This window comes from Bos indicus x Bos taurus, chromosome 13 (assembly GCF_003369695.1).
Source record: "Bos indicus x Bos taurus breed Angus x Brahman F1 hybrid chromosome 13, Bos_hybrid_MaternalHap_v2.0, whole genome shotgun sequence".
Lineage (NCBI taxonomy): Eukaryota > Metazoa > Chordata > Mammalia > Artiodactyla > Bovidae > Bos > Bos indicus x Bos taurus.
In genome coordinates, this window is record NC_040088.1 from 44,737,462 (window position 1) to 44,748,653 (window position 11,192).

An 11,192-nucleotide genomic window follows, 5' to 3' on the forward strand; every position below is an offset into this window, starting at 1 on the left:
AGCCATGTTGGACAGAGGACCCCAGTGGACGTCCACAACCAGACTTGTCCATGGAATTCTAAACTGGGATGTTCCCAGATGAGGGATGTGTATTCCTTCTCTACCAGGACCCAAGTAAAGGGCAGGACTTGACTTAAGGTGAAAGGGTCCTGATCACATAGAACCCATCTGTCCTTTTGGCAAATGGACACTTCACATAAGAGGAAAATTTAATTTAAAGAAATACCAGTGAGGAGCTGGGACAAAACTCCTCTGAACATGACCGATCTGAGGAGCTGACAGCCCTTGAGGTGGGGTTCTGCTACAGAACTCCAGAGTCAGGTCATGACATTTATCACTTATGGTTGAAAACAGACCCAATAAAAAAGGGACCTGGGTTTATTTAACCCAGAGAGAGAAAGTTAAAGAACAAGAAAAACTACAGAATTAACTGGTGACAACAGCTAAATGTCTACAGGAGGCTGACAGCAGCAGCAGACACAATTGTGGTTGATCAGACACAGAAGTGGTCATCCTGCGGTCTCACCCTGAGGTTCATCACCAAAGGAGGCTAAATACACTTTCCCAGTAGCTGAAGCAAAAGGCACACTGCTGCTGCTGTTAAGTCGCTTCAGTCGTGTCTGACTCTGTGCGACCCCATAGACAGTAGCCCACCAGGCTCCCCCGTCCCTGGGATTCTCCAGGCAAGAACACTGGAGTGGGTTGCCATTTCCTTCTCCAATGCATCAAAGTGAAAAGTGAAAGTGAAGTCGCTCAGTCGTGTCCGACTCTTAGTGACCCCACAGACTGCAGCCCACCAGGCTCTTCCATCCATGGGATTTTCCAGGCAAGAGTACTGGAGTAGGGTAACATTGCCTTCTCCAAAAGGCACACTAGGATAGTCTAAATGCAACTCGTCCCCTGAAACATGAAAACAGACTAGAGGTGAATGGCCCTCAGAAGAAAATTCATAATGTTGGATTCACAGTTCTCCTACAAACCAGGCCCACTCTTCTCAGGCCTTTTCTAGGCTCCCTCTTGGTCGATGAAGCTTGGATAGCATCTCCCACAACCAGCGGTTAAGTCTACACTGTTCACATGCCAGCAGAGAGCCACACGCAGCCACGGAGTGCTGGAAACGGGGTGGGCCTGGATCGAGGTGCACAGTGAGCAGAAAGCTTCAGTACAAGGCAGGAAAGAAGAACGCTCATCAGGAACTCTCTACACTGACTGCGGGGTCAAATCAGAACCCTGGGGATGTCCTGCGCGCCAGTTTTGCTTGTTTCTTTTTCCTTTTTTTAGTATGGCTCCTAGAAATTTGAGAGGACATGCGACTCCCCTCTTCGGCCGGCAGTTGCATTCCTCGTCAGGCAGGGTGAATAACCAAAACAAAGCACCCTGCATCCTGTGCGCTGCTGCGCCGCGACACGCCTCAAACGTGGACAGAAGCACGGAGAAGGGTGAACGGTACCATGCAGCCTTCAGAAGACACACATGGCAGCGGCAGGGGCAGCGGCTCCAATGTGGTTTTAACAAAATAATAAACTATTATATAGCACAAGGGCACTCAGCTCAGGGCTCTGTGATAACCTAGATGGGTGGGATGGGGTAGGGAGGGAGGGAGGTCAAAGAGGGAGGGGATATATGTATGTGTGCGTGCTAAGTCGCTTCAATCAGGTCCGACTGTGCAATCCCATGGACTGTAGCCCACCAGGCTCCTCTGTCCGTGGGATTCTCTAGTCAAGAATACCGGAGTGGGTTGCCATTTCCTCCTCCAAAGGATCTTCCCCACCCAGGAATCGAGCCCGCATCTCTTACGTCTCCTGCACTGGCAGGAGGTTCTGCCCACTGAACCACCTGGGAAGCCCACATATATATACACATAGCTGATTCACTGTTGTTGTACAGCAGAAACTTAACACGACATTATAAAGCAATTATACCCCAATTAAAAAAAAAGTAATAAGTATAAACAGCGAACTTTCTGGAAAGGAAATCTGCAGACTGTTGGTCCTCTGCTGGAAAATGTCCTGGGGACACTGCCCCCCTATCCCCTGGGGGACCCCACCTACCTTTGACGAGCTCCGGCCTGTAGGCCTTGCGCAGCTGCTCCAGGAAGCCCTTGTAGAAGGACTCGGCCTGCTCTGCAGGCATGGCCAGGTGGAAGTCGGGCTTGTTCCCCTTGAGGACACACTGCAGGGTGAACTGGCTGACGCACAGCACCTCGTACTGCTTGTCCATCACGCTCTTCGACCAGTGTTTCCCACTTTCATCCTCAAATACACGCAGGTTTAAGATCTTCCGGACCCTGGGGGAAAACCCGGGTGAGAGCCACCTAGAGACCCGCAAGACCCAGACACACCCATGCCCCTAAAATGTCACCAGTGCTCTGCAGACGGGGAACACTGTGCTGGCTCCATCGCCTACATGACGGATGACCTCGGGCAAGTTCCTTTCCTCCCTGCGCCTCATCAGTAAAAAGTGAGAGTGCTGGTCACTAAGTTGTGTCAGACTCTTCTGGACCCCATGGACTATAGCCCGCCAGGCTCCTCTGTCCATGGGATTTCCCAGACAAGAATACTGAATGGGTTGCCATTTCCTTCTCCAGGGGTTCTTCCCCACCCAAGAATCGAACCTGGGCCTCCCGCATTGTGGGCAAACTCTTTACCGTCTGAGCCCTTCAGTAATGGGATAATGCTGCTGCTGTTGCTGCTGCTGCTGCTGCTAAGTTGCTTCAGTTGTGTCTGACTCTGTGCAACCCCATAGATGGCAGCCCACCAGGCTCCCCCATCCCTGGAATTCTCCAGGCAAGAACACTGGAGTGGGTTGCCATTTCCTTCTCCAGTGCATTTAAGTGAAAAGTGAAAGTGAAGTCGCTCAGTCGTGTCCAACCTTCAGCGACCCCATGGACTGCGGAGCCTTCCAGGCTCCGCAGTCCATGGGATTTTCCAGGCAAGAGTACTGGAGTGGGGTGCCACTGCCTTCTCCGAATGGGATAATAACAGTCCTTTCTTTTATCAGCCCCTCTAATTCACAGAGCTTCCAGTGGGAACTTGAGCTGAGATGACGAACCCTTCTTCACTATCTGCTCCTTCAAGCTGGGGCTATATCAAAACATGAGCTCAGTTCTATTTTCTAGAGAATTCAATCTTTACACAGGGGTAAATGATGACCCTTTTTAACAATTCGGCAAACACCCTGGAGAAAACTCATGGTCAGTGCAGAAATGCAGGAAGATCTGGGGAGAGACATTTTGACAACCATGTCACAGGCTCCTTATAGCCAGAGGGGCTTTCCCTGTATGTGGGGATGACAAAGGACATCCACCTCAGCAAGGAAGAGGACTGGCTAACATTTATAAGGTCAGACTTGAGACAAATAACAACTATTTCCATGCAAGCTGCAATTCCACCCCCTGAACCCACCTGTGTGGATGATGCCAAAGACACGTTCAGAGCCTCTACAAATACTCGCTCGCCACCAGTTTTGTAGGCGCCTTCTGCAGGGGACATGTCCATGGCCCCTTTTCCATGGCTGAGGTCCACCTTCTGTTGAGTCCTCTCTCTGAACCACCAAGTTACATACTAGCTCTCCATTTTGTCAGAGCCACAGAAAGATTCAGACCCAGGCCCCAGCTTTTAACCCCTACACCACCCCCAGCCTCCTGTGTATCTGAGGGACAGCTATGGAAACACCGACATTCGTGAAGTGGTACTGAATGGTCCTTGCCAGACAGTAACACCTTAGCAGGAATTCGGTTCCAAGTCTGGTTTTCAACCTAACACAAAAGGGACTACTGGGCGCTGCTGCACTTTTGCTCTGGGCACCAAAGGGCAGAGAGAAAACAGATCCAAGCTTTGGAAGAAAGTGTGCCAGGTAGTGCTGGGGAGAGGAAACGTGAGGACAGGCCAGTCAGGCAATAACAGTGACAAAGCTCCCACCTTAGAAGAGAGAGCACCGGCTTCCAGGTCAGGCAGCCCAGGTTCTAGTCTGGAGTCAGGCTTTGTGCTACATACATGTGTGCAACCGTCAGCAGGTAACGTAACCTCACTGACCTGCAGATCCTCATGTGTCCAGTGAACAACTGAGCATTTCTGACATGTGTAACAGGGCCCAGACAGTGCAGCTCAAACTGGAAACATAAACTATTCATGTGAAAAGAGGCTCAGTGTTTGCATTAGGAGAATGGCTCGAGGCTGCAAGAGCACACAGGGACAGAGGCTGAGCTGTGCTCCAGCCCGCCACTGACGTCACCCGCCAGGTGACGGCTCTTCCCTGCCCTCCTCGTCCGTGACACAGAGGTGGCCACAATGCACCGAAAGGCACACAGATGAAAGTGACAGAGGCTCACTTTACAGGAGCAAGACACTACGGAAGTTCCGTGTGTGTGTGTGTATATACATATATGTATCTTTTTTTAAGTTTTGTTATATATTTATTTATTTGGCTGCACTGGGTCTTAGTAGCAGCACATAGGATCTTCAATCTTCTTTTTGGCATATGCAAGATCTTCAGTTGCAGCATGTGAGATCTAGTTCCCTGACCAGGGATTGAACCTGGGGCCTCTTGCATGGACAGCATGGAGTCTCAGCCACTGGACCACCAGGGCAGTGCCTATATATACATACATATATATGTCTGTGTGTATATATTATATAAAGAACTAGCCAGCTAGCTGGACAACCAGCACATATCCCACCAGAACAGCAGTGATGTGGAATGTAAGATAAGATGCCTCTTACATGTGCTCCAGTTCCTTCTGTGTATCTTCCAAGGAAATACCCAGCAACACGCAGATGCCCCGTCCAATGGCGCTTATCTGTTCTCCTCCAACTGGGAAGGCAACAAAAGGGAAAAGAGACTCAGAACCAGGCAGGTGCCATGAAGCACGTATGAGTATCCACAGGAAAGCTTAAACGCTGTACTTGTAACTTCTTTGGCAAAGGCCACAGGTACTGAAACATATAAGAGCTTACATTAACTCAGTATTATGATCATAGCTGCCCATTCTGATTTGACATCTGGAATGAATGAGTTGTGAACAACCGTGACACATGATTTTCAGGCCTCATGTTCATTTGTGTTACCATGAGTGAGACACCTGAAATTTTCTATGAGTCTGCCCATCTGTAACAACAGAGCTTTCCTCCCAGAGAATCCAGCTTAGCAATGTTAGTTCTGAGAAAGGAAATACTTGCTTTTCTTGAAAATCAGCAAACTGGGTAACACAATACAGAATGCAAAAACATTTATGTCATACAAAATAAATGATTTCTCTACTAACTGCAGAAAAGAGAAATATACATAAAAAATACATCTTAAAAGTTAAGCTTCAAGTCAGAAAAATTCTATTATTTCCCAGTTTATTACTAATGTTGCATTATAAGCCAATGACCTCCAAATCTTTTTGAATGATGCACCCCACCCATAAAAAAGAAAATTCTCTGAACACAGATTTCTATTTCAAATATTTGCGTGTATTTAGAGTCAACTGTTGGAGAAGGCAATGGCAACCCACTCCAGTACTCTTGCCTGGAAAACCCCATGGATGGAGGAGCCTGGTAGGCTGCAGTCCATGGGATCGCGAAGAATCAGACATGACTGAGTGACTTCACTTTCATTTTTCACTTTCATGCATTGGAGAAGGAAATGGCAACCCACTCCAGTGTTCTTGCCTGGAGAATCCCAGGGACAGGGGAGCTTGGTGGGCTGCCATCTATGGGGTCACACAGAGTCGGACACGACTGAAGCGACTTAGCAGCAGCAGCAGCAGAGTCAACTGTACACTCTGGGCTTCCATGGTGGCTCAGTGGTAAAGAATCCACCTGCCAATGCAGGAGATGCAGATTCCATCCCTGGGCTAGGAAGATCCCCAGGAGAAGGAAATGGCAACCCACTCCAGTGTTTTTGCCTGGGAAATCCCATGGACAGAGAAGCTGGGTAGACTACAGTCTATGGGGTCGCAAGAGTCAGATACGACTTAGGGACTAAACAGCAAGTACACAACACTACCATTTTATCAATGGTGGCACACTACTTAAGCAAGAAACATTATTACAGGGGTCAAACTAAAGCCATATTTCAAATGTTTATCTTCATAATTTTCAATTTTAGGGCCAACTTGTTACTGAAGCTCATTAGATTATTGATGTTTGGTTAGTTTATTCTGTACTGACCTAATGTTCCAATCCAGAGAAGGGTCAGCTCTGATATTTTTTTGCTGTCTGCTTCTGCTGGATGATAATATCCATAAATGTTCCTGACAAGGCATCGCATACTGTGCCATGTCCCACATCCTGCAAGCTCAGGAAAGAATGAGAAACCCTCCATTTCTGCAGGCATCTGACAAGGGACCATCTGACAGTCAGAAACCAGGAAAGTATATGCCTCGACTTATTCCTTAAATAACTCTTTTTACAGCTTAACGTTTCTTATTTTTATACTTTAAAAAACCAAACATTTTAATATTTTCTTCTATGCTTTTTTTTTTGTAATGGACTATGAGTGATGAACCACTGACTCAAAATATGAAACCAAAATCATCTATCCTGACATAGCCAGTAAACACTCAGGGTTGTTTGCCTGTTTGTATGGCTTTAGAAAACTTCGGCTCTATTTGTTCTTTAATTAAATCCATATTATTTTCTTACAATATCAGTATTTTAAAATTTTTCCCCAGAGTATATTTTAAAAACTGAAAAAATGATTATTGAACTATGTTCACCATTAAAGTAATGCCATATGCATTATAGAAATTTTTTAAAAAAACAGGAAAGAAAAAAAGAACACAGAACATCCAAAGACAAGCACTTTAGTATGTTACTGATTGATTTCCTTTTGAGATTTCTCCACTCACAGATTTTACTCCATATTTGTTCTCCACCGAATAATATTATATATAAATTTTTGTGTCTCATCTTTTAACAGCACATGGGCCTGTTTTCACATTATGAGCTTTTCCTAAACATCTTTTAGTTGCAGCCCATCCAGTGAAACAGCTGCATTCTATCTATGGATGGACTAACCATCCTATTTGGCCAGATAAATGGCTTGCTTTCAAGTTCTCACTTCAATAAATAACACCGTGGTGAAAATCTTTGGACACTAAAGACCTTTTTTTTTTAACAGACGTTTCTGTATAGCATAGTTTTAGGTTCATAGCAAAATTGAACAGAAGGTACAGAGGCTTCTCATATACCCTGCCCCCAGACAGTCCCCCCACCACCAACATCCCTCATCAGATGGTATATTTGTTCCAAACAATGAACCTCCATGGACACGTCATCATTCAAAGTCCACAGTTTACACCAAGGGTCACTCTTGGTGTTGTGGGGGTTTGAACAAATGTCTCATGACATATATCCACCATGACACTATCATATAGAGCAGTGTGACTGCCCTAAGAGACCTCAGGGCTCTGCTGGCTCATCCCTCTAAAGCTTTTTCCACAATTAGGATTAACTTCGTAGATAAATCCTCAGAAGTAGAATCACAATTTGAAGTGTTTCAAATCACTATGTGAAGAGTTTCAACATTTTCATAATGTGGTATTGTCCTAAAGAACAAATTATGCACCAAAGCCTTGAAATGACACTTTCCTTTTGGAGAAGTTATGCCCCTCCCTAGGGATGTTTTATTATAGACAAATGGATTTCTAAAGGGAAAAAACACAGGGCTAGGAAAGACCTGAGATATTTAGTCAATATAAATTTATTTTGTGTAAATATAAATTTATTTAGTTTATAAGTAAACTAAAATAGTTTATTTGATGCCATGTATGTTGGCACCATACAAGACCTCTTCTTTGAGAAGAATTCACCACCTAATTAATCCATTCAAACCCAACCAATCTCTTTCCAACATTCTATGAATCTATTCACATTTCAGCTCATAAAGCTGAGTGAGGAATCTAAAAAAGAGGTATGTATGTATATGTGTAACTGATTCACTTTGCTATGCACCTAAAACCAACCATTGTAAGTCAACTATACTCCAATAAAAATTAAAGAAAAAGCTGAGTGATAGACATGGGGGTTACTGTCTTGTTCCATCCATGTAACCATATGAATATGTCTGAAATGTTCCATCATTTTAAAGCTTTTAAAATTAGATGATCACAATAACCAAGCTAAGGCATCAATGTGCCGGACCATGTTCATAAAGGAGGCTACTACATAATGTGACTCCTAATATTCTCCTCTGTCACTCATAAAATCGGAAGTTGCATTTTAGAACCTTTGAAATAAAATGCCACTCACGAAAGGCCAAATGGCAGTGGAGCCAGTCATCCTAAAGCAATCAGAAAATGTCTCTGTTGTAATTCAAGGAGAAGGCCTGGCTAACCAAAGGCTCCTCCAGCACTGCGAGAGAATTCCATCTTATTAACTCCTAACCACAGTTAGCACTCTTGCATGTTTTTTCTTTTTTTTTCCTTAACATGCAGGATGGTTTCTACGTTGTTTTTAATCCAAAGCATGTAATTTAAATAGTAAACTAAAATCATTCAAACTATGCAGCTAATCTCACAGAATCATGTTTTTAATCAGATTGGCAGAATGGAGAGTTGTCGGTTAGGACCAAAACTCAACGTTCTGCAAAGTGTGCTCGCTGCTCATGACGATCACATTGAGCAGACTGCAAAATTCTTCCCCAAAAAAAAAAAAGGCAATAAACCCCAGAGTTATACTATCCCCCGTTACTCCAGGACCATATCGCAAACCAGTTACCAAAACACCTCAGAAATCATGTTGCAGGACTGAAAAGTAGAATCTCAGATTTAAATACATGGTTTTACCGAGTTTGATGGTTTCTTTAGGGGAGTTTGCTGTTTCGTTCTTAGAGCTATACTTTCTTGGACACAAAAACACGCGTTTGGTATACACTGGCTTGAGGGCAGGGTTATCTACAAGGGAAACAATACTAGAATTCTGCCAATAAGAATAGGAAAGACTAGAAGACAATGTAGCCATTCCAAAAAAAAATAATAATGTTAACATCTTTATGATCTTGTCTGAGTTTTGAAACGATTCCCTTGTACCCACTAGTCATCTGGACCCCTGATGTCCACACGAGACCACAAGTGACCAGGAGAAAGACTGAGGGCCGCGAGGCTCGGTCCACGAGAGACTGGTGGAAAGAAACGCCTCCCGATGCTTCAGGGTCTCCCCGGGTTACGGGAGCAAACACGCTCAGAACCAGCCCCTGCGAACACCTGTCAGGAGCGCGCACCTCGCGGGGCGTCCAGCTCCAGGAAGACCGGGACACGGAGAAAACCCGGGGTGGGTGTGGGGGGACAGAAAGGCACAAACGCCGAGGGGAGCGGCTGGGGAGGAGCTGCGCGCTCCGGAGACGCCCCCCCACGCGCAGCCCAGCAACACCCCGCGGAAGGGCGGGCCGGGGGACGCCCGGGGGTGCGGCCATCCGCGCTCCGAACAAAAGCAAGCGCCGCTGAAGACGACGGTCACCGCGTCCCTCAGCGGAGACCCGGCGGCCCTTGGAGAGCGCCGCGGGCCGGGGGACGGAGGAGCGGTCGGGGTGCTCGGGGCCGCGGGGCTGGGATCGCCCGGGGGTGGCGCCCGGGAGAACCCTTGGCAGGGGCAACCGGGCGCGGGGTCAGGGCGGCTCCTCCCGGCCCCGCCCGACTGACCTGTGACGCTGGCCCGGGTGACGCGCTGCACCACGGCCTTCATGGCGGCGGCTGCGGCGAGCGGGGCGGCGCCGGGCGGCTTCCGGCCTCGGGGACTCCGCGGGCGGCGCGGCGGCCGGCGCCCTCTGCCGGGGATACCCGGAAGCGCGCCGCAGCGCGGCCCCGCCGGCCTCGCCCACCGCAGGTTGGTCCCGCCCTCCGTAACTTGGCCCCGCCCTCCGTGTAGCCCCGCCCCGCGGTGGGCCCCGCCCACTCCCCGTTCCTGCCCACCCAGAGCTGAGCCCCGCCCAGACTCAACCCCTTTCCCGGCCCCACTCCTAGGCAGACTCACAGGTGCTAAGTTTCTGCTCACATCCCGCCAGTCATCCCTGCATCCCAGCTTTGTCCCGATTCCTAATCCTAACCGTGTTCCTCCTGCTGTTTTCCCACCCCTCTGACTCCAGATCCTCCCAAATTCCTTTTCCCTTTTCTTCCTCCCTCTGCAGCTCCTCAGAAACCAGACATAAGAGGATCTGCTGCCTAAAATAGCCATCTAACTGTTTAGGTCAATCCTAAAGGAAATCAACCCTGAACATTCATTAGGACGGATGCTGAAGCTCCAATACTTGGCCACCTGATGCGAAAAGCCAACTCCTTAGAAAAGACCCTGATGCTGGGAAACATTGAAGGCAGGAGGAAAAGGGAGCAACATAGGAGATGGTTGGATGGCATCACCGACTCAACGGACATGAGTTTGAATAAGCTCTGGGAGATGGTGAAGGACGGAAGCCTGGTGTGCTGCAGTCCGTGAGATCGCAGAGTCGGACACAACTGAGCAATTGAACAACAAACTGTTTAAGTACTCATTTGACCTACCTGTCATGTTTCCTGCAGAGATACATGATTCTGTAATTCTAATTCCTTCTCTAATCCTAATATTTGGCCTCTCTTACAGGATTATTAGAAGGTTTGAATAAAATACACTGTGTAAAAGTGCTTGGAAAGCTGCAAAGGACTGTACAAATATTACCCTAACAATCATTGTCACAGATTAAAAAAAAAAAAGAACTCCTCTGAGTGTGTCTTCTTCAGTCTGATAGTGCTGGTGGGTACAGAGGAATGGGGTTCCTGATATTCCTGAACCAAACTTGGTCTTCCCTGCCCTACTTTTGTGCTGAGCACCTCAGAAATGGCAGCTGGTTTATGGTCTTTTTGTATCTTAGTTTTCATAATTGTGGGCTTCCCAGGTGGCTCAGTGGAAAGAATTCAGCTGCCAATGCAGGAGACTCGGGTTCCGCCCCTGGGTCGGGGAAAATCCCCTGGAGAAGGAAATGGCAACCCAACTCCAGTATGCTGCTGCTACTGCTAAGTCACTTCAATCTTGTACCCCAGAGACAGCAGCCCACCAGGCTCGGCCGTCCCTGGGATTCTCCAGGCAAGAACACTGGAGTGGGTTGCCATTTCCTTCTCCAATACATGAAAGTGAAAAGTGAAAGTGAAGTCACTCAGTCATGTCCGACTCCTAGCAACCCTATGGACTGCAGCCTACCAGGCTCCTCCATCCATGGGGTTTTCCAGGCAAGAGTAC

General features: G+C 47.4%; 2 protein-coding genes across 3 annotated transcripts in view; one reads left to right on the forward strand and one right to left on the reverse strand.

Moving 5' to 3' along the window:
* The window catches only part of DTD1 (D-tyrosyl-tRNA deacylase 1), a 79,224-nt gene extending 69,440 nt beyond the window's left edge, over positions 1 to 9,784 (reverse strand). Inside the window, exons 1-3 of the mRNA XM_027559614.1 lie at positions 9,626 to 9,784; positions 4,722 to 4,812; positions 2,052 to 2,287 (exon numbers count right to left, since the gene is read on the reverse strand). Coding sequence (XP_027415415.1) covers positions 2,052 to 2,287; positions 4,722 to 4,812; positions 9,626 to 9,668 — 370 coding nt within the window. The 5' untranslated portion in view covers positions 9,669 to 9,784. The remainder of the gene's footprint in view (positions 1 to 2,051; positions 2,288 to 4,721; positions 4,813 to 9,625) is intronic.
* Positions 5,924 to 10,787, forward strand: LOC113903473 (translation initiation factor IF-2-like). 2 transcript variants are annotated; one of them, XM_027559613.1, is made up of 2 exons: positions 5,924 to 9,809; positions 10,111 to 10,787. In XM_027559613.1, the coding sequence occupies exons 1-2, from the start codon at positions 9,129 to 9,131 to the stop codon at positions 10,129 to 10,131; spliced, it is 702 nt and encodes a 233-aa protein (XP_027415414.1). In that variant the 5' UTR covers positions 5,924 to 9,128; the 3' UTR covers positions 10,132 to 10,787. The 2 variants fall into 2 exon arrangements, with proteins under 2 accessions (XP_027415414.1, XP_027415413.1); XM_027559612.1 differs by having other exon boundaries at positions 10,069 to 10,244.
* Positions 10,788 to 11,192: the final 405 nt, after the last annotated feature.